Genomic DNA, 22,613 nt, shown 5'->3' with positions numbered 1-22,613 from the left:
ACAGCACCGAAAAAAGTGACCTATAACCATTTTTCACCCGTATGTCTGTGGCAGCATCCCCAGGGTCACGGGATCACAATTCAGATGCATGTTATCCCCTTTTGCGACCTTCTGATAAGCAAAGTCAATGGGGAAGCCAGATTCACTTAACAACCGTGTTGCTAACTTAACTGGTGATTCCACAAGAAAGGAAGGTCGTAAAATGGGGCACAAACTCACTTAATAAATATCTTGCTTAGTAACAGAAACTTTGGGCTTAATTGTGGTCATAACTACCAGTATTTTATTTTATTTATTGATACGATGCCCATCTCATTGTGCAATTCTGGCTTCGCCTGACACGTCCCTCTTTCTCTCTGCCCCTCCCATCAATTACTAAATTTCAATTCACGTCTCTCTGGATCTAACCTGCCCACTTCCATTCCTTCTCTCTTGGTCCAACCCAAATTCTTTCACTTTATTACAAGGGTCTTCAAACTTGGCCACTTTAAGACCTTGTGGACTTCAACTCCCAGAGTTCCTCTGCTGGCCAGGGCCAGCTGAGGAATTCTGGGAGTTGAAGTCCACAAGTCTTAAAGTGGCCAAGTTTGAAGATCCCTACTTTATTACTATATTTCAGTCTTCTGCAGGCCCCAGGAGGTCCTGAACTTTGTAAATCAGAGCTTCAACGACCTGACAGAAGATTTTTCCAATAGGCTGATCCGTCAGAAATAAGGCGAGATGACAACTACCTCCACGGCTTTCGCTGTCCGCAGGTTTCACCTGGATCGGCCGGGCCATCTGCAGGGAGCCAAAAAGAGAAATGGCAAAGTTTAGGCATGCGTTGTGCATTTGGCAGCACTACGGAAATGCTAAGCAAGTGACTAGAATAGAATAGAATAGAATAGAATAGAATAGAATAGAATAGAATAGAATAGAATAGAATAGAATAGAATAGAATAGAATAGAATAGAATAGAATAGAATAGAATATCAGAGTTGGAAGGGACCTTGGAGGTCTTCTAGTCCAACCCCCTGCTCAGGCAGGAAACCTTATCAGGCAAATGGCTGTCCAGTCTAATAATAATAATAATAATTAATAATAATAATAATAATAATAATAATAATAATAATAATAATAATAATAATAATAAGTAGTAGTAGTAGTAATAGTAGTAGTAGTAGTAGTAGTAGTAGTTGGAAGGTACCTTGGATGTCATCTAGTCCAACCCGCAGCTCAGGCAGGAAACCCTATACCATTTCAGGCAAATGGCTGTCCAGTCTCTTCTTAAAAACTTCCAGTGTTGGAGCATTCACCACCTCTGGAGGCAGGTTGTTCCACTGGTTAATTGTTCTAACAGTCAGGAAGTTTCTCCTTAGTTCCAGGTTGCTTCTCTTCTTGATTATTTCCATCCGTTGCTTCTTCTCCTGCCTTCAGGTGCTTTGGAGAATAGCTTGACTCCCTCTTCTTTGCGGCAACCCCTGAGATACTGGAAGACTGCTATCATGCCACCCCTCGTCCTTCTCTTCGTTAAACTAGACATACCCAATTCCAGCAACCGTTCTTTATATGTTTTAGCCTCCAGTCCCCTGATCCTCTTTGTTGCTCTTCTCTGTACTCTTTCTAGAGTCTCAACATCTTTTTTACATCGTGGTGACCAAAACTGGAATTTGTAAATTTGTAAGATGGATATCAGCAGCAATTGGGGTGTGAAAAAAAAATGTTATGGTCAGAATTTCCAGAATACATTCAGGCTTCTAGACTGCCCCATTGCGGGACGCTCTGTTCCACATTTCCCATCTGTTTCCTCCATTCATTGTGGCTGCGACAGAGAAAGAAGCGTGTGTGTGTGTCAAGCTATTCTCCAAAGCGCCTGAAGGCAGGACAAGAAGCAAGGGATGGGAACATCAAATTTGCAGAGGACACCAAGCTGGCAGGAATAGCCAATACTCCAGAAGATAGGCTTAAGATACAGGAGGATCTGGACAAACTCGAACACTGGGCACTATCTAACAAAATGAAATTCAATGGTGAAAAAAGTAAGGTTCTACATTTAGGCAGGAAAAATCAAATGCACAGGTATAGTATAGGTGGTACCTTGCTCAATAGTAGTAACTGTGAGAGGGATCTCGGAGTCCTAGTAGACAATCATTTCAATATGAGCCAGCCGTGTGCTGCAGCTGCCAAAAAAGCCAACACAATTCTAGGCTGCATTAACAGAGGGATAGAATCAAGATCAAGTGAAGTACTAATACCACTTTACAATGCCTTGGTAAGGCCACACCTGGAATAATGCATCCAGTTTTGGTCACCACGATGTAAAAAAGATGTTGAGACTCTAGAAAGGGCACAGAGAAGAACAACCAAGATGATTGGGGGACTGGAGGCTAAAACATATGAAGAACAGTTGCTGGAATTGGGTATGTGTAGTTTAATGAAGAGAAGGGTGAGGGGTGACATGATAGCAGTGTTCCAATATTTCAGGGGCTGCCACAATGAAGAGGGAGTCAAGCTATTCTCCAAAGCACCTGAAAGCAGGACAAGAAGCAACGGATGGAAACTAGTCAAGGAGAGAAGCAACCTAGAACTTAAGGAGAAACTTCCTGACAGAACAATTAACCAGTGGAACCACCTGCCTCCAGAAGTTGTGGGTGCGCCAACACAGGAGGTTTTTAAAGAAGAAATTGGACAGCCCTTTGTCTGACATGGGCCTCCTGCTTGAGCAGGGGGGCGGGGTTGGACTAGAAGACCTCCAAGGTCCCTTCCAACTCTGTTGTCCCGTTATTTATTTATTTGATGGAAAGATTGATATGTCCTCCCCATCTTGTAATGCCCAGGCACAAACCGTACTATATCATCACCTATGGGAGAAAAACACGCTTTTATCGCTTTCCGTAAGGTTAAGTGGGATAGGAAGGCTGATAGGTTTCAAGAGAAAAACCAGGGTCTGCTTTGAAAAAGGTACCTGTCTAGGTCCCACAAATTGCTCAACCTTAGCAACTTTAAGGCTTCTGGACTTTTACTCCCAGAATTCTCCCAGCCAGCAAACTCCAGAATGGGTGGACTTCAACTCCCAGAATTCCCCAGCCAGTATGCTTTAAGTCAGCGGGGGGGGGGGGAGACGCGGTCAAAATCGCCGCGTCCTGTGACGTATCGCAACGTATCGCATCTTTTTTCACCTTGCCGGAGCTGGGGCGAGCACGGCTTCCGCGTGACGCATCCGGCCCGCAGGGAGGCAGTTTGACACCCCTGCTTTAAGTTCTGTGGATTTCAACTCTCAGAATTGCCCAGCCGACATGCTTAAAGGCGTGTGAACTTCAACTCCCAGAATCCTCCAGCCAGCAACGATGGGTCTTAAAATGGGTAAGACTGAGAAACGTAGATGGGAATATAAAAGGGAAGGAACTGGACGGTGACTTCCTATCAGATCTGGCATGACAGGCAGCTAGTCTCCAGGAGAAGACAGTCCTGAAAATAACTTGGCCCTGTGCCATTCAGGGCTTTGAAGGTGATAACCAGGCTTTTAAATTTCCCCCAGAAACAAACTGGGATCTAGTGCAGCTTAGGAAGCAAGCTTAATATTCTCCAGCTGCCAAACATACCATCTCAATGGGGTTGTTTAGGATTTCCTTCTGTAATAAACCATCATTCTTGGCATAGCACTACGATGCCCCTTAAAAAAATACTTGGTAAGTTTATTTAAAACATTTATATAGATACCCAACTTATATTAAACTCTGGGCGGCTCTTAACCAACGATTACTATAAAATAACACCAATCATAAAAGAGCACGATACACATATCTATTAAGACCATAAACACTAAAATCCTGGCAGAAAAGTTAAGCTTCCACACGCAACTGATTCCATGCTAAGAAAGCTGAGTTTTGTACGCTGGTCTGCAATTATAACAAGGATGATTTGATTTGAATGGAGTTTGCCGTCTTTTATGCAATCCCATTTCACAAGAGCCATACTATGTTACACATTTATCATTCCATCCAGAATTCTTAAGAAGCCACTAGATAATTTTCGATTTGCTTGCTAGCCTGGTCATCAGCAAAGGAACGTTGTCCTTAACTGGGTAAAGCATCTTGCAGAAATGAGCCTGGCTTTCAGTTATTTTTCATCTTTATGAAACTAAATTTAGAGGGAGGGAAGGAGGGAGGGAGGGATGAGGGAGGGAGGAAAGAAGGAAGAAAAAGAATGACAGTGTGGAAGGAAGAGAGGGAGGGAAGGAGAAAGGAAAAGAATAAGAGTGAGGAAAGGAAGAAGGGAGGAAAAATGAGAAAGAGGGAAGGGAGGGAGGGAGGGAGGAAAAGGAAGGAAAAGAATGAGATGAAGGGAAGGAGGAAGAAAAAATAGAGGGAGGGAGGAAGGAAGGAAAGAAACAAGGAAGGAAGGAAAAGAAGGAGGGAGAGAGAAAAAAGAAGGAAGGAAGGAAGGAAGGAAGGAAGGAAGGAAGGAAGGAAGGAAGGAAGGCGAGCCAAAGTGATTTTATTGTTGCTCAAAGGTACCATTTGGTTCCAGGAAATGAAGAAGAGGGGACATCTTCCCTTTGGAACAGCCATGGGAATTTTGCTAGAGGAAGGATGAAGAAAATATTTAAAATTCATGTACAATCCAGGAATTTGGAAGTGGCAGAATCATCTCGGCCACATTAAATTTTAAAATTTGGCAATCCAACCACGTGTAAGAAGAAGTCAAGCAGTTCTGCCCATGTGTCACATATATGTGTTTTTAAAGACACACACACACTACGCTTGTTGATCACCCTCCTTGGAGAGTTCAGAATGCAAATGAACTTGAAGCTGTACTAGGAAAAGTCAAGGAGCAGAGGGGAAAAGCAGGCTGAGTGACAGCAGAGACGTCAACCAGCCTTAGAATTGACAATGAACGTACTGAAATGGTAGAGAGCTTCTGTCTTGAGGATCAGTCATCAACAGTGAAGGAACCAGCAGTCAAGAAATATATCCAGACTAATTCTGGGTAGAGCGGCTTACTAAGCTTCAGTGTAAATTTAATTGATCACTTCTTAGGTCAATCTTTCTCAATCTCCGCCATTTTAAGATGGGTGGACCAACTCCCAGAATTCCCCAGCCAGCATAATTCAAGAGATGTGGACTTCAACTCCCAGAATCTCTCAGGGTGCATGCTTTAAGGCTTGAGGATGTCAACTCCCAGAATTCCCCAGCCAGCATACTTCAAGAGATATGGACTTCAACTCTCAGAATTCCTCTATCTGGGAGAATTCTGGGCACTAAAGCCCACCCATCTTAAAGCGGCTGAGACTGAGGAATTCTGGGAGTTGAAGTCCACAAGTCATAAAAGGGCCAAGTTTTGAAGAGCCCTGTTATAATACAACCCTTGGAGACGTCCTTAATACAGGTAGTCCACAACTTACAACAGCTGGTTTAGTGACTATTCAAAATTACAATGGCACTGAAAAAAAAAGTGATTTATGATCATTTTTCACATTTACAATCATTGCAGCATCCCCGCAGTCACGTGATTAAAATCCGGACACCTGGCAATTGACTCACATTTATGACGGTTGCAGTATCCCGGGCTCATGGAATCCCCTTTTGCCAAGCAAAGTCAATGGGGAAGATAGATTCACTTAACAACTATGTCACTAACTTAATGACCGCAGTGATTCACTTAACAACTTAGTGACAGAAATCTGTCTCGTTTAGCAACAGAAATCTTGGGCTCAATTGTAGTCGTAAATTGAGGATTACTTGTAATAGCATTTTCTGTGGAGTGTCAAGTGAATCAGGCCCACTTGCAAATCTTTGCAATTAAACCATCCATCCCTCTATCTTTCCCTCCCTGCCTCCCTCAATCTGTCAATCAATCAATCTGTTTGCAATGGTTTAGGCCAGGGGTAGGTAACCTTGGCTCTGTGATGACCCGTGGACTTCAACTCCCAGAATTCCTGAGCCAGCCATGCTGAGGGGAAAGGGAGAGGTTTCCAAGCTGAGAAACGCTGGCTCAGGAATTCTGGGAGTTGAAGTCCACGAGTCATCAAAGAGCCAAGGTTGCCTACCCCTGGTTTAGGCTGCCTGCCTATGCATTTTCGGGGATTTTAAGGCTTTTCCTGGTTTTGCTTGACACATGCATGTGTTAGTGGGTGCAACCGTGCCCTCTTGACATACACATTCACAAACGCAGGTCCCTGGAGTGTCTCTGTTGTCTAATGGACTGCACAGACATCCTTAATAATAATAATAATGGCATTTTCGGCTATTATCCTCCTAGGAAAAAAGAAAGGAAGCATTTTTTTGCCAGGGACAAATGGCATAAAATGAGTGGGTGAGAGGAAGCTCCTTAAAGAGAAACCACTGGCTTCCGATTACTTTCTTTCTTTCTTTCTTTGCTAAAATTAAGAATACAATGCACGTGGCTTCCCTGGTTCGAGGCAAAATGGCTCCTTCAGGCCTTCACATTTCCCTCAAAATTGCTGGGCTTCCCCCAACCCCCCACCCCTACCCCTCAAAAAATTTTTTTAAAAAAACACCCATCTCTTCAAGTAGGCCTCTCTTTCTGTTGTTTTCAAAACCCCCAAAAGGAGAAACGGTTGCCATAGCAACAGCTATGCACCACAGGGGCCTGACATTTGTGGGTTGCCGTGGCAACTGGATTTTCTTGGGTGGGGGGGAACTTTTCTCTCCAGAGAGGCAGGGAGTGTGATGGGAAGGGGGAGGAAAGAGTGAAAGAGGGGGTTGCAGACTCAGATTTGATCTAGGGCAATGTCAGTTTCCAAATCCCCTTCACCATTTTTTTCTTGTTGTTGTTTTTTTAAAAAAATAAATCCTGATTTTTGCAAATTTTTCAGAGTTGCAAAATGGTTTTTTGCCTGTTTGGGTAGCAACGTTGCCGCACCTGGAATCAAACCATCCTCTGATTGCCTAGGGTGTGTTGGAAAATTGTGTGTCCTCCGCTAGGGCAGCTTTCGAATGCTCTATCTATGGATAGTCCTCAATTTACGACCACAGTTAGGAACAGCATTTCCATGGCTAAGTGGCTGTTAAGTGAAACTTTTCTTTTTTGCTGCCGTTAAGCGAATCCGGCTTTCCCCATTGACTTTGCTTGTTGGAAGGTCGCAAATGGGGATCAAGTGACCCCGGGATGCTGCAATTGTCATAAATTAATGCCAGTTGCCATGTGCCCGAATTTTGATCACGTGACCGGTAGCCAAAGGCCCAAATTCTGATCACGTGACTGTGGGATGCTCTAACATGGCGGTTGCCAAGGGCCTAAATAGTAATCATGTGACTATGGGGATGCTGCAACTGTCGTCAGTGTGAGGAGCGGTCGTAAGTCACTTTTTTCAGTGCTATAGTAACTTCAAATGGTCGCTAAACGAACAGTTGTAAGTCGAGGACTAGCTGTATAAGATCCATCACTCTTGCCCAGTGTCCAGGTGGTGGGGAAGGAAACTAAAGTCCCAAAGATGTGTGGACATCAGGATGGGCAAAGCTGATCTTTACTCGCATGCTCTGACTAGATTTTGGCCAGGATGAGTTATTTGAAGTTATTTGAAGGCTGATATAGATCTTGGATGGGACACCATCAGGAGATCCAAGAGTCTGGAAACTGGGGAACAGGAAAAAGACCAAAGAAAGCAGCAGAAAACTACTTTTCTAAATCCAAGATTAGCAAATTGCAAACCACAACATCCAAGCAACCCTAGTACATTGTTTTTCATGAAAAATTTGTCCATGCTTTCTCGCCTGCTATGAAAACTTGAACCAATTTTCATAGCAGGCAAGAAAATAATGTCCCCCACTTGCGTAAACCAATTCCCAGACAGATCAAACAGAAAATGAAATGTAAAGACTCTCTGTGCCCTAAAGTTTGAAAATTCAACTCCATCAAAAATCATCCAATCATTCCCCACCCCCCACCCCCAAATAAACTTAGGATAAGGATTATAATAGGAAATATACTGGGTGATGACTATTTTGACAATCTAGTACAGTGTTTCTCAACATCAGCATCTGGAAGGTGGGTGGACTTCAACTCCCATAATTCCCCAGCCAGCATGAATTCTGGGAATTGAAGTCCACACATCTTTAAGTTACTTAGGTTAGGGAATACCATTCTAGACCTTTCTCTGTGGCCCTACATTTCTCTATCCTCTAAGCTCCCCCATTTTTTTTTCTCCTGTTGCCACCAATCAACTGCAAAAACTGGAGAAAGAAAAATCATAAACACAGCACTGTCATAACTCACAAACTAACCCCATTAGCTGTTTCATATAACATGCTTGTCATTAAGTTTTAACTTAACCATCAAAACATCAGTCCAATAGTTCATTTAATATACTTGAAGCCATAAAGCAGGGGTCTTCAAACTTGGCCCTTTTATGACTTGTGGACTTCAACTCCCAGAATTCCTCAGCCAGGCACGCTGGCTGAGGAATTCTGGGAGTCGAAGTCCACAAGGCATAAAAGGGCCAAGTTTGAAGACCCCTGCCATAAACTAATCTTGCAGGACTTAGGTTTGGCTAGTGACTAGTCTAAAGAAAAGAAGTAGGGGCGAAATGATAGCAGTATTTCAGGGGTGATCTTACTAGGGTTGCTACAAAGGGGGTCTGCTACAAAGAAGAGGGGGTCAAATTATTCTCCAAAGCACCAGAAGGCAATGACCAAAGAGAGAAGCAACCTGAAATTAAGGAGAAAGTTCCTAACAGTGAGGACAACTAACCAGTTGAACAGCTTGCTACCAGAAATCGTGGGTGCTCCATCACTGGAGGTTTTTAAGAAGAGACTAGACATTCACCTGTCTGAGATGGTGTAGGTTCTCCTGCTTGAGTGGAGGGGCTGGACTAGAAGACCTCCAAGGTCCCTTCCAGCTCTATTCTATTCTATTCTATTCTATTCTATTCTATTCTATTCTATTCTATTCTATTCTATTCTATTCTATTCTATTCTATTCTATTCTATTCTATTCTTCAATAAGTGCCTTGCTTAGAACAGAAATTCTAATTAAAATTGAGGACTCCCTGTAGCAGACATGGCGGGGACTCCAAAAGTATATTGTTTTGGGTTAGAATAATAGAATTTCCAAAGCCCACGCGAATTCCTCTCTGTCCCACATTATGCCAAGGAAAATCAAGATTCTGAGTTTCTTGCTCATCCTTGCTTCACTCAGTAGCTAATGCTGTCCTCAACGATTCATTCATATCTTCCACATCTGCTCTAAATTCCTTTACACCACCAGTCTGAAAAAACCCGGCTTGTTTCTATTTCCGGTGTAAATGGATTCCCATTTACAGGTAGCCCTCGGCTTACGACCACAACTGAGCCCAAAATTTCCGTTGCTAAGCGAGACATTTGTTAAGTGAGTTTTGCCCCGTTTTACAACCTTTCTTGCCACCGTTGTTAAGTGAATCACTGCAGTTGCTAAGTTAGTAGCACGGTTGTTAAGTGAATCTGGCTCGCCCCCCCCTTGACTTTGCTTGTCAGCCCGGGACACTGCAAGCGTCGTAAATATGAGCCAGTTGCCAAGTGTCGGAATTTTGATCACATGATGCTGCAATGGTCGTAAGTGTGAAAAACTGTCCTAAGTCACTTTTTCAGTGCGGTTGTAACTTTGAACGGTCAGTAAATGAACTGTTGTAAATTGAGGACTACCTGTATTTGAGAAAAGGGACGTCTGATCATCTATATACTATAAAACTCTCAGGTCTGCTTGTAGCCTTCAATTAGCTGGAATCAGTACATCACAGGGCAAGAGGTTTTCAATCAAGCCACAGTTATGCCTCGATTTACGACATTTACATTCATTTAGTGACTGTTTGACGTTACACGGGCGCTGAAAAAAGTAAATCACTGCGGCCATCTAAGTTACGAGATGAGATTAGAAGCAGGGACTTTGCTATAATTGCAGGCCGGCCCTTAAAAATCTCCACCCTATTCCAGCCAGGCCTCCGTTTGCCTTCAAAATTCACTTCTTCCCAAATTCTTTGGAAAAGTATTTATAGCTGGCATTTAGCAGGTGTGTGTTTGAATTGCTGCTCCTTGCTGGGTTTTTATTTTTTCCATTTTATTTTTTCAGCAACATATGTTTTACTTCGCTGCTCTCATATTTTTAGATGTCCCGGGTATATTTTAGATTACCGTTTTCATGTTTGAAGAGTTTGTAATGTTTGTTGTCATAAATAGTTTTCATATGCCCGGAGGAACTTTTAGTGTGGGACAATTTGGGACTGATATTTATTTCCTTGGGTGTGACAGCCACCAAGTAAAGGGACTGGGATTTTTTTTTAATGCTTCTGTACAGGTAGTCCTCGACTTACGACCACAACTGAGCCCAAAATTTCTGTTGTTAAGTGAGACATTTGTTAAGTGAGTTTTGCCCAATTTTACCACCTTTCTTACCTTCCTTGCTTGTTAAGAGAATCACTGCAGTAGATAAGTTAGTAACCTGGTTGTTAAATGATCCATTGACTTTCCTTTCAGAAGGTCACAAAAGGGGATCACATGACTCTGAGACCATCATAAATATGAATCCATTGCCAAGTGTCTGAATTTTGATCACGTGACCACGGGAATGCTGCAACGGTCATAAGTGTGAAAAATGGTCATAAGTCACTTTTTTCTGAAAGTGACGATTAACCAGGGGAATGATTTGCCTCCAGGAGCTGCGAATGGAGACTGGACAGCCATTTGTCTGAAATGGTGTAGGGTTTCCTGCCTGAGCAGGCGGTTGGACTAGATGACCTCCAAGGTCCCTTCCAACTTTATTATTATTGTTGTTGTTGTTGTTGTTGCTGTTGTTGTTGCTGTTGCTATTGTTATTGTTATTAACCTTTTCTGACCTTCTGACAAGCAAACTGAATGGGGGGGGGATGCCAGATTCACTTAACGACCGTCTTACTAACTTAACAACTGCAGTGATTCACTTACAACTGTGGCAAGGAAGGGCGTAAAACAGGACAAAACTCACTTAACAAATGTCTCTCTTAGCGACGACATAAATTTTGGGCTCAGTTATGGCCATAGGTCAAGGACCATGTGTCTGCACAGACAATGAAAGAGGCTGCGTGTGTTGTAGCTCAAGCCCTGAAAGAGGTTGAAAGTCCTCCAATTAAGAATAATGTAACAACAACAAAAAACCCCACTCATTCCCAGCCTACAGGAGAGGCTCTCCGTTGCCATTCTGCATGTGGGTCAGCCTGGAAGGGAAATAAAAAGAGGGATTTCCAGGTGGAAAACCTGTCCTCCTGTTCCATGGCTGAGTCACCTTAAAGTATGACGCATGGAGGACTCTTGGGCTACAATTAAAGATCCTTTTTTTCCCCTCACGGAAAGAAAATATGCGTACGTAACAGCAAAGAATGCCTCGGATTTTCACAAGTTTCCTTACTTGGTTTTCAAGATAAAAACAGGAAGGGATACCCTGGTGGAAGAGAAACCCAAGGGAGAACAAGCCCACGATCCAGTAAAACATTCCCATGAGGAACACGCAAAGTATTAGTACTGTTTTATACAACCTCGTGCAGGGGTAGGCAACCTTGGCTCTTTTATGACTTGTGGACTTCAACTCCCAGGATTCCTGAGCCAGCATGAGGGAACTATGGCCCCTTCATGACTCGTGGACTTCAACTCCCAGAATTCCTGAGCCTACATGGCTCTGCTTGGAAACCTCTCCCTTTCCCCTCAGCATGGCTGGCTCAGGAATTCTGGAAGTTGAAGTCCACGAATCATAAAAGAGCCAAGGTTGCCTACCCCTGAGTCCTAGTGAGACCACACCTGGAATACTGCAACCAATTTTGGTCACCGCACTACAAAAAAGTTGGAAAAAGTCCAGAGAAGAGCAGCTAAAATGATCAAAGGCCTGGAGACTAAAACACATGAAGAACGGCTGCAGGATTTGGGTTTGGATAGTCTAAAGAAAAGAAGAAATAGGGGGGACATGATAGCAGTGTTCCAGTATCTCAGGGGCTGCCCCAAAAAAGAGGGAGTCAAGCTATTCTCCAAAGCACCTGAAGGCAGGACAAGATACAACGGATGGACACTAATCAAGGAGAGAAGCAACCTAGAAATTGGAAATTGTTTGTGCTCCATCACTGGAGGCTTTTAAGAATAGTCTGGAGACCCATTTCTCCAGAATGGAATAAGGACTCCTGTTCGAACAGAGGGTTGGACATGAAGGTCCCTTCCAACTCTGCTATTCAGCTCATTTGTAAATCACTGTAAATCCCCAAAACATGAACCTGGCTTGGTTTAACATCCTGTCTGAATGCCACTGCTGGGTTTGCGACCAATGAACCGAAAATGCCATTGCTAGCTGAGCTATGTTTTCACTCGTAAGACAAAACCAGGATGTGTATACAAGGCAGTCCTCAACGATCACAATTGGGACTGGAACTTCTGTTGTTCAGCGATGCAGACATTAAGTGAGTCGCACCCAATTTTACGGCCTTTTTTTTTTTTGACCATGGTTATTAAAAGCAAGCCCGGTTTCCCTCCCTTTTGACTTTGTTTGACGGCAGCCCTCTGTGACGATTGCAAACGGCCGTCCCGTACTTGCAGGATGCTGTATCTGTCATAAAAGTGCAACGATTGCCAAGTATTTGAATTATGGCAGGGGTCTTCAAACTTGGCCCTTTGATGACTTGTGGACTTCAACTCCCAGAATTCCTCAGCCAGCCTGGCTGAGGAATTCTGGGAGTTGAAGTCCACAAGTCATCAAAGGGCCAAGTTTGAAGACCCCTGAATTAGGGTCACATGACTGCAGGACAGTCATAAGTACAAGGACCAGTCATAAGTCGCATTTTTCACCCCCGTCGTAGCATCAATCGGTCATTAAACCAAAGATCCTAAGTTAAGGACCATCTGTTTGTACCTGTAGCTATGTTTATAACCCTGCTGTTGTACACAAAATGAAGCACAGACTCACACATGAGATACTACAAAATGTAGACACCCCCCCCCTCCTTCCATGTGCTACCTGGGACAATATTGCAAGGCTATAACCACAACTTACCTCCTATTCTGGCAAATTCCAGAACAGTCACGATGTGGTTATTTGCTTCCTGGTTACATAAAAGGGATTCTGGCAATACAGACAAACACAGTGTAAAAAAAAACAGCTACTGTGCCGTAAGGCTCACACACACACTATCGCAAAACGCATATTTGTTTCGCATCTGCAGAAGGCAATGTGGTCTCTTCCCCTCGTTCTGTTTCTTTTTTTAAATATGAGATTTAAGTTGATTACGATGACACCATATGGACAACGCTAAGGGAAAAAAATCTGCCATGCATGGATTGCTTTAACACCTGGCCAAAACTATAACAACACCCCAGGTATACAACATAGAGTGTGTATAGCATACAACATAAAATGCTGTTTGCTTGTCTGTCATCTATCCATCCTGCCTGCCTGCCTTATCTATCTATCTATCCATCCACTTACTTAACCTTATCTATCAACAATCCATCCATCCATCTATCCATTCATTTATGCTTCCATCCTTCCATCCACCTACTTATCTACTTTATACATCCATCTACTTACCTATCTTTTGATCAGTCCATTTATCCATCCCTCCATCTGTCCACCCATTTATCCATCCATCCATCCATTCAATTTCTAGACCAACCCAATCCATATGAATCTGGCCAGCTCACAGGGTGCAACAATAAAACCTTACAAAAAGGTTACACAAACCTTACGCAATATATAAACGAGACGAACATGGTAGAGCGTTGTGTGACCAATCCGATTTTATGAGCTTGGTTGTTTTTTTTTGTTAAGTGAAGCAATGGTTTGCTATGGTCAAAGTTTTGCTGAAAACCGGAAACAAGTTGCCACTTTTTGGCAAAACCACAATCAGGTGTCCACGGGACACCACAAACAGCCATCAACGCAGCCATGTTGGCAAGTTCAATCCCATGAGCCACAGGAAGGGAGCATCAACCATCGGAATTTCAAATCCAGGTTGTAAGCAGCCCCCAAGGTAGGTAGATAATAATAATAATAATAATAATAATAATAATAATAATAATAATAATAATAATAATAATAATAATAATGATAATGATGATGATGATGATGATGATGATGATGATGATGATGGAAGAGACCTTGGAGGTCATCTAGTCCAACCCCCTGCTCAGGCAGGAAACCCTATACCATTTCAGACAAGTGGCTGTCCAGTCTCTTCTTAAAAACTTTGGAAAAATCAAATGCACAGGTATAGTATAGGTGGTACCTTGCTCAACAGTAGCAACTGTGAGAGGGATCTCGGAGTCCTAGTGGACAATCACTTAAATATGAGCCAGCCATGTGCTGCAGCTGCCAAAAAAGCCAACACAGTGCTAGGCTGCATTAACAGAGGGATAGAATCAAGATCGCGTGAAGTGTTAATACCACTTTACAATGCTTTGGTAAGGCCACACCTGGAATACTGCATCCAGTTTTGGTCACCACGATGTAAAAAAGATGTTGAGACTCTAGAAAGAGTACAGAGAAGAGCAACAAAGATCATTGGGGGACTGAAGGCTAAAACATAGAAAGAACGGTTGCTGGAATTGGGTATGTGTAGTTTAACGAAGAGAAGGGTGAGAGGTGACATGATAGCAGTGTTCCAATATCTCAGGGGTTGCCACAAAGAAGAGGGAGTCAGGCTATTCTCCAAAGCGCCTGAAGGCAGGACAAGAAGCAACGGATGGAAACTAGTCAAGGAGAGAAGCAACCTAGAACTAAGGAGAAACTTCCTGACAGTGAGAACAACTAACCAGTGGAACAACCTGCCTCCAGAGGTGGTGAATGCTCCAACACTGGAAGTTTTTAAGAAGAGACTGGACAGCCATTTGCCTGAAATGGTATAGGGTTTCCTGCCTGAGCAGGGTGTTGGACTAGATGACCTCCAAGGTCCCTTCCAACTTCTTGTTGTTGTTTTTGTTGTTGTTGTGGCATTCACAGCTTCTGGAGGCAGGTTGTTCCACTGGTTAATTGTTCTAACTGTCAGGAAGTTTCTCCTTTGTTCCAGGTTGCTTCTCTCCTTAATTAGTTTCCATCCATTGTTTCCTGTCCTGCCTTCAGGTGCTTTGGAGGAAAGCTTGACTCCCTCTTGTTTGGGGCAGCCCCTGAGATACTGGAAGGCTTCTATCCTGTCCCCTCTCGTCCTTCTCTTCATTAAACCAGACATACCCAATTCTTGCCACCGTTTCTTCTATGTTTTAGCCTCCAGTCCCCTGATCATCTTTGTTGCTCTGTCATAACTTTGAACAGTTGCTAAGCAACCAGTTGTAAGTCGAGGACTAGCTGCTCTGCCGTCAGACACACCCCAGGGCTACGACAACATGCTGCAATCTTCCTGCTACCGTCCTGTTTCCTTCCTTCTCCGCAATACCTCCAGTCAGCAACGCTCAGCGCAGCATCAGCCAAGGCAGTGCCCCGTCCTTTGCGGGGTGTGTGTGTGTTTGTGTGTGTGTGTGTGTCCAAAGTACCATTAGCGAGGCGTGCAAAATGCAGCCCTCCAGTTTTGCGTTTTGTGTCCTGAGAGGGGAGTGTGCAACAGGGGCTGACGTCAGGCGAGACACCCTGTAATGTTTTGCACCTGCTTGTTTTCGGCGGTTCTTGGTTGCACGTTGAGCACACGTAAAGGGGCCTACGTCAAACTTTCGGACCACCGAGCAAAGTGGAGGAGAAGAAAGAAAGAAAGAAAGAAAGAAAGAAAGAAAGAAAGAAAGAAAGAAAGAAAGGAAGGAAGGAAGGAAGGAAGGAAGGAAGGAAGGAAGGAAGAAAGAAAGAAAGAAAGAAAGAAAGAAAGAAAGAAAGAAAGAAAGAAAGAAAGAAACTCAGCAAGTTGAAGTGGATCGTCTCTCTCTCTCTCTCTCTCTCTCTCTCTCTCTCTCTCTCTCACACACACACACACACACACACACACACACACAGAGATACACACAAACGCACACGCTGTCACCCAGGTTGGGAGGGAAATGTACAGTGCCGTGTTGCCATGAGAACAGTAGTGTGAATCCAGGGCTGTGTGAGGCCAAGGGAAGAACGCCCGGCATCCCCTGCCTCCCTTCGACAAGAAAGAACATTTAATTAGCCGAGCTTCGTTTTTGTCATTCCCAAATTATGGTAATTAAGCCAGAGAAGAGGCTGTTTGCAAGCCAGTTTCCTGGCTTGCTCAGTGGGGAAGTGGGGAACCTGCCTGACATCCCAAGAGCTGTTTTGCTGTGTGTGTGTGTGTGTGCGCGCACACACACACATAAGATAGTTTCTCCCTTTGGAAAAAGTTAATAACCCTAACTTTAGTGCGGAGGGGTGGGGGGTGGGTTACAATTTGGGGGTCTCCTTTGAATCAAGCTTGGCTCCCAACGACGTAAAGGAATAGTCCAACGACGGCTTTCTTGCCTGCAAAAATAGCTCAGCTGCTTCTTTCAGGGATATTTGTTTCTGCCTTATCTTAATTTAGCTATCAGATCGGGCTCGCCTAGTGGTCTCCTGTCCGCCACCTACTAACCTGTCCTGACGCTGGCCAGCTTTTTTTTGTGACCTGTCAAGGCTGATTCGGATCTGCCTCTTTGAAGTTAAATCATCCAAAAATCAAGGTGGTGACTGCATAGAGTGGTAGTCCTCACTTAACGACCGCCATTGGACCAGCAACTGCATCACAAAGCCGTGCCATCACTAAGTCTGTGTGTGTGTGTGGGGGGGGAAATCGCACAACTTCACCGGACTTACACTATCTCTCCCACTGTGCTCTTTCTACGATTCACCCAGTCACTAAGCGAGATCGTGTGAACGTGCCTCGTGATTTTACTGCCCGCTTCTCGATTGATTTCACTTGTTGGAAGCTGAATGAATCGTTGAGGAGAGCATTAGCTGCTGAGTGAAGCAAGGATGAGCAAGAAACTCAGAATCTTGATTTTCCTTGGCATAATGTGGGACAGAGAGGAATTCGCGTGGGCTTTGGAAATTCTATTATTTTAACCCAAAACAATACACTTTTGGAGTCCCCGCCATGTCTGCTACAGGGAGTCCTTGATTTTAATTAGAATTTCTGTTCTAAGCAAGGCACTTATTGAAGAATAGAATAGAATAGAATAGAATAGAATAGAATAGAATAGAATAGAATAGAATAGAATAGAATAGAATAGAATAGAATAGAATAGAATAGAATAGAATAGAATAGCCTTGGTGGAGCAGTGGGCTAATGCCTCCTTAAGTATCACCAGCTGCCTGCAATTAGTGCAGGTTCGAGTCCCACCAGGCTCAAGGCTGACTCAGCCTTCCATCCTTCCGAGGTAGGTAAAATGAGGACCCAGATTGTTGGGGGCAATTAAGCTGACTTTGTAATAATGCCGCTTGGTGTGTGTGTGAAAGCCCTAATAAGCAGGCATATACATAGAATGAAGGCTACTGCTAAGCTTGTAAGCCGCCCTGAGTCTTCGGAGAAGGGCGGGATATAAATGGAATTAAAATAAAAATAAATAAAAAATAAAAAAATAGCTGTGGAACGTGTCAACGGGAATCATGGACCTCAACTTACGACCATGACTGAGCTTAAAATTTCTGTTTGCTAAGCACTTTGTACTTTGCCGTATTTCACCAGCCTCCTTGCCACAGTTCCTAAGTGAGTCACTGCGGCTGTTAATGTTAGTAATGCAGTTATTCAGTCAGTCTGGCTTCCCCGTTGAGGTTGCTTATCAGAAGGTCGTAAAAGGGGAATCACGTGACCTTGGGACACAGCAAAGGTCATAAATATGATCCAGTTTATTTATTTATTTATTTATTTATTATTGGGACTTATATGCCGCCCTGTCTCCCGAAGGACTCAGGGCGGCTAACAACAATAGCCTACAATAAATACAGAAGTTAAGATAAAATTAAAATTAAAGGCCTCTGTACAATAAATTAAAATTAAAATAAATTAAAAATTAGAGTTAAAAAATTAAAAACATAATTAAAATCCCTGTTAGTCCAGGTCAGCCAGGTGGAAAAGGAGTGTTTTGAGGCCGCGGCGAAAGGACCGGAGATCCGGGGCCATCCGAAGCTCAGGGGGGAGCTGGTTCCACAGGGCTGGCGCTCCCACAGAGAAGGCCCTTCCCCTGGGGGTCGCCAGCCGACATTGTCTAGCCGACGGTAACCTGAGGAGGCCTTCTCTGTGTGAGCGCACTGGGCGATGGGAAGTCGTTCCCGGCAGCAGATGGTCCTGCAAGTTGCCACGTGTCTAGATTTTGACCAGGTGACCCTGGGGGTGCTGCAACAGCCGTGGGGAAAATGGTCCTAAGTCCCTTTTTTTCAGTGCTGTTGTGACTTCAAACATTCACTAAATGAATTATTGTAAGTTGAGGACTACCGACATTGGATGGGACTCACCTGGTGGTCTATCTGCAAGCAACTAACCTGTCTTGACATTACTCAGCTTTTTGACATCAGCTAAGGCTATTAGGATCTGTCACTGTCAATAATAATAATAATAATAATAATAATAATAATAATAATAATAATAATAGTAGTAGTAGTAGTAGTAGTAGTAGTAGTAGTAGTAGTAGTTGGAAGGGACCTTGCAGGTCATCTAGTCCAACCCCTGTTCAGGCAGGAAACCCTATACCATTTCAGACAAATGGATGTCCAATCTCCTCTTAAAGTCTTCCACTGTTTGAGCATTCACAGCTTCTGGAGGCAGGTTGTTCCACTGGTTAATTGTTCTGACTGTCAGGAAGTTTCTCCTTAGTTCTAGGTTGCTTCTCTCCTTGATTAGCTTTCATCCATTGCTTCTTGTTCTGCCTTCAGGTGCTTTGGAGAATAGCTTGACTGCCTCTTCTTTGGGGCAGCCCCTGAGATATTGGAACACTGCTATCATGTCCCCCCTCGTCCCTCTCTTCATTAAACTAGACCAGGAGTAGGCAACTTTGGCTCTTTTACCACTCGTGGACTTCAACTCCCAGAATTCCTGAGCCAGCTTGGCTCAGCTTGGAAACCTCTCCCTGTCCCCTCAGCATGGCTCGCTCAGGAATTCTGGGAGTTGAAGTCCACGAGTCATAAAAGAGCCAAGGTTGCCTACCCCTGAGTTACTAGACATACCCCACTCCAACAGCCATGTTTGGGAGTTAGAGGAGTTTGATAGAAAAACCAATGATCAAGCGGGGAATTGTTTTAAGGGCAGTGCTCGACTTACAACAGTTCATTTAATGACTGTTCAAAGTTACAACAGCACTGAGAAAAGTGACTTAGGACCGTTTTTCATGCTTACGACCGTTGCGGCATCCCCACGGTCATGCGATCAAAATTTGGGGTGCTTGGCAACCTGCTCATATTTATGACGGTCACAAGTGTCCTGTGATCCCCTTCTGTGACCAAAGTCAATGGGCAAGCCAGATTCGCTTAGCAACCGCGTTGATAACTTAACAACCGCAGCGACTCGCTTAGGAACTGTGGCAAGGACGGTTGTAAATTAGAACAAAATTCGCTGAACGACTGTCTGGCCCAGCAACAGGAAATTTGGGATCCGTCGTGGTCATAAGTCGAGGACTACCTGTAGAGACCTGAACTCTCCCGGTTTCCGAAAGGAGCCTGAGCGTTTGTGGGTCTGAATGTACAAGAGTTTGAGAGAGATTGCCCCCACACACAATTCCGAAATTTTATTTTTAAAACCGTGTGGAGCTGACATTTTCCGTTTCCCCTCCAGCCCCCACAGGTGGCACCTTTTTCTGAAGCAGCGGTGATTTTTTTTCCAGCAAGAAAATATTTCAAAATAGTGAAGGTGAAAGGTTAACGGTCTTCTCCCTTGTCTATTGTACCTTAAGAAATAGCTGTGGAAGGAAATGAACTTTAGAAGTGGGGGAAAAAAAACACCCCCCCCACCTTTTTGAAGTTTTGGTATGAGAAGGAAGGAGAATCGACCAGCTAGGTTTAGAACTATCTTTCCCAGACTGGATCCTGGCCGGGTGCTTTGGACTACAATGCCCATCAGCTTGAGTTATTGCAGTCACAGTTAGACCTCAACTTAGAAACTCAGCTGGGACTGGACTCTGCCCTTGAGCAAAATAATCACTATTTTGACTAGGTGACTGCTTCACTCAATGACTGCAATCCCGGCTCGACCGATCCTGTGTCCAGTTTTGGTCACCACAATGAAAAAAAGAGGTTGAGACACTAGAAAGAGTGCAGAGAAGAGCAACAAAGAGGATCAGGGGACTGGAGGCTAAAACATATAAGGAACGGTTGCTGGAATTGGGTATGTCTAGTTTAATGCAGAGAAAGACGAGGGGTGGCACGATAGCCGTCTTCCAGTATCTCAGGGGCTGCCCCAAAGAAGAGGGAGTCAAGCTATTCTCCAAAGCGCTCAAAGGCAGGACAAGAAACAACGGATGGAAACTCAAAAAGGAGAGAAGCAACCTAGAACTAACGAGAAATTTCATGACATTAAGAATGCTCCAACACTGGAAATTTTTAAGAGGAGACTGGACAGCCATTTGTCTGAAATGGTATAGGGTTTCCTGCCTGAGCAGGGGGTTGGACTAGAAAACCTCCAAGGTCCCTTTCAACTTTATCATCATCATCATCATCATCATCATCATCATCATCATCATCAGGATGCTGCAATGGTCGTAAGGGTGAAAAACAGTCATAAGTCCCTTTTTCAGTGCTGTTGTAACTTCAGATCATCACTAAACGAATGGTTGTAAGTCGAGGACTACACGTAACTGGAGGATGAGGTGAGCATCATAAATGCACACCGGTTGTGAGGTGCCCAAATTGCAAAGATGTGACCGCAGCGTTGCCAGGATGGTTTTAAGTACAAAGGAGGATTATAAAGTTACTTTTTCAGTACCATCTTAATTTCAAATGGTAACTAAGCCGGGCGCTTGTTACTTGAGAGCTATCGGTAGTTCTCCAGATGTTGCCAAACTACAAATCCCATTCTCCTTAGGGAAGGGGGACTTGTGTTACTTTGAAGGTGTACAGCAGTAAAATAGAAGCAACCCCGTGGCAGAGGCAATGTCATTATGATGTAGGACAAGAAGTGGCAAAACCTGGGGGTGGAGTCAAAGGAGGAATTAGCCTAGAGTCTCTACGCAGTCACAAACGGATCAAGTCCAGATGGTGTAGGAGGCAGCCACGGTGAACTTTATAGGTAACAACCAACAACCTGCATCAGGCCTGGATAGAAATTGGCAACCAGCACAGCTGGCAAACTGAGGCACGTCCATTAATGTCCGCCCCACTGCATTCCGGACCACTTGATGCTTCTGAGTGGTCTTCAAGGGCAGCCCAGTGTAAAGCACAATGCAGTAGTCAAGCCATGAGGTAGCCAGGGCACCTAAAGGTCCCCCAGTCTTGGAATGGGTACAATTAGTGCACCAGATGAAGCTGTTCAAAGGGCTTCCTGGCCACAACTACTCTTCACTCAGGAGCTGGGAGTCCAGAAAAGCCCACAAATTGCACACCATACTTCAAAGGGGAAGTGCAACTCACTGTAGAATAGAATAGAATAGAATAGAATAGAATAGAATAGAATAGAATAGAATAGAATAGAATAGAATAGAATAGAATAGAATAGAATAGAATAGAATAGAATAGAATATGGAATGGAATGGAATGGAATGGAATAGAATAGAGTTATAGAATAGAATAGAATAGAATAGAATAGAATAGAATAGAATAGAATAGAATAGAATAGAATAGAATGGAATGGAATGGAATGGAATGGAATGGAATGGAATGGAATGGAATGGAATGGAATGGAATGGAATGGAATGGAATGGGATGGAATGGAATGGAATGGAAAGGAGTGGAGTGGAGTGGAGTGGAATGGAATGGAATAGAATGGAATAGAATGGAATAGAGAATAGAATAGAATAGAATAGAATAGAGAATAGAATAGAATAGAATAGAATAGAATAGAATAGAATAGAATAGAATAGAATAGAATAGAATAGAACAGAATAGAACAGAACAGAACAGAATAGAATAGAATAGAACAGAATAGAGAATAGAATAAGAATAGAATAGAATAGAATAGAATAGAATAGAATAGAATAGAATAGAATAGAATAGAATAGAATGGAATGGAATGGAATGGAATGGAATGGAATGGAATGGAATGGAATAGAGTGGAGAGTGGAGTGGAGTGGAGTGGAGTGGAGTGGAGTGGAATGGAATGGAATGGAATAGAATAGAATAGAATAGAATAGAATAGAATAGAATAGAATAGAATAGAATAGAATAGAATAGAATAGAATAGAATAGAATAGAATAGAATAGAATAGAATAGAGTTGGAAGGGTCATGTCACCACTAGTCCTTCTTTTCTTTAAACTAGACATACCCAACCATTCTTTATATGTCTCGCTTTATATGTGGTGCTCAATTGCAGTCATTAGGGAAGGATTACCTGCGCTTGATTTACAGCGAAGCAAATAAATAAAGTCATCAGCATTGCTTTCAAGCCAAATTCTTCCGCAGCCATGAATTCAATGTTTGCAAGTGGATGCTTTTAAAACTATTTCCATATTTCTGTTTGTGTGCGTGTGTGTGTGTGTTTTTTATTGTTAGAGGTGATAAGAGCATAGGAAAAAACCCATCTATTAATGGAAATAGTTAATAAAGAAACATATTAAGATCCGGGAAGCAGGTTGTGTCTCTCTACTCTCA

At 43.4% G+C, this 22,613-nt stretch overlaps 1 protein-coding gene and 1 long non-coding RNA gene across 2 annotated transcripts in view; one reads left to right on the top strand and one right to left on the bottom strand.

The window, feature by feature from the left end:
• Positions 1 to 22,613, bottom strand: part of CELF5 (CUGBP Elav-like family member 5) — a gene marked incomplete at its 3' end in the record, with an annotated part of 88,447 nt that overhangs the window by 38,275 nt on the left and 27,559 nt on the right. Inside the window, exon 3 of the mRNA XM_083364280.1 lies at positions 729 to 780. Within this exon, the coding sequence (XP_083220406.1) occupies positions 729 to 780 (52 nt within the window). The remainder of the gene's footprint in view (positions 1 to 728; positions 781 to 22,613) is intronic.
• Positions 1 to 22,613, top strand: part of LOC310641964 — a 222,014-nt gene that overhangs the window by 179,933 nt on the left and 19,468 nt on the right. The gene's annotated exons all lie outside the window — the stretch shown is intronic.

This window comes from Vipera ursinii, assembly GCF_947247035.1.
Source record: "Vipera ursinii genome assembly, chromosome: 1".
In the NCBI taxonomy this organism is placed as follows: Eukaryota; Metazoa; Chordata; class Lepidosauria; order Squamata; family Viperidae; genus Vipera; species Vipera ursinii.
This window is presented reverse-complemented; position numbering and strand designations above follow the sequence as displayed.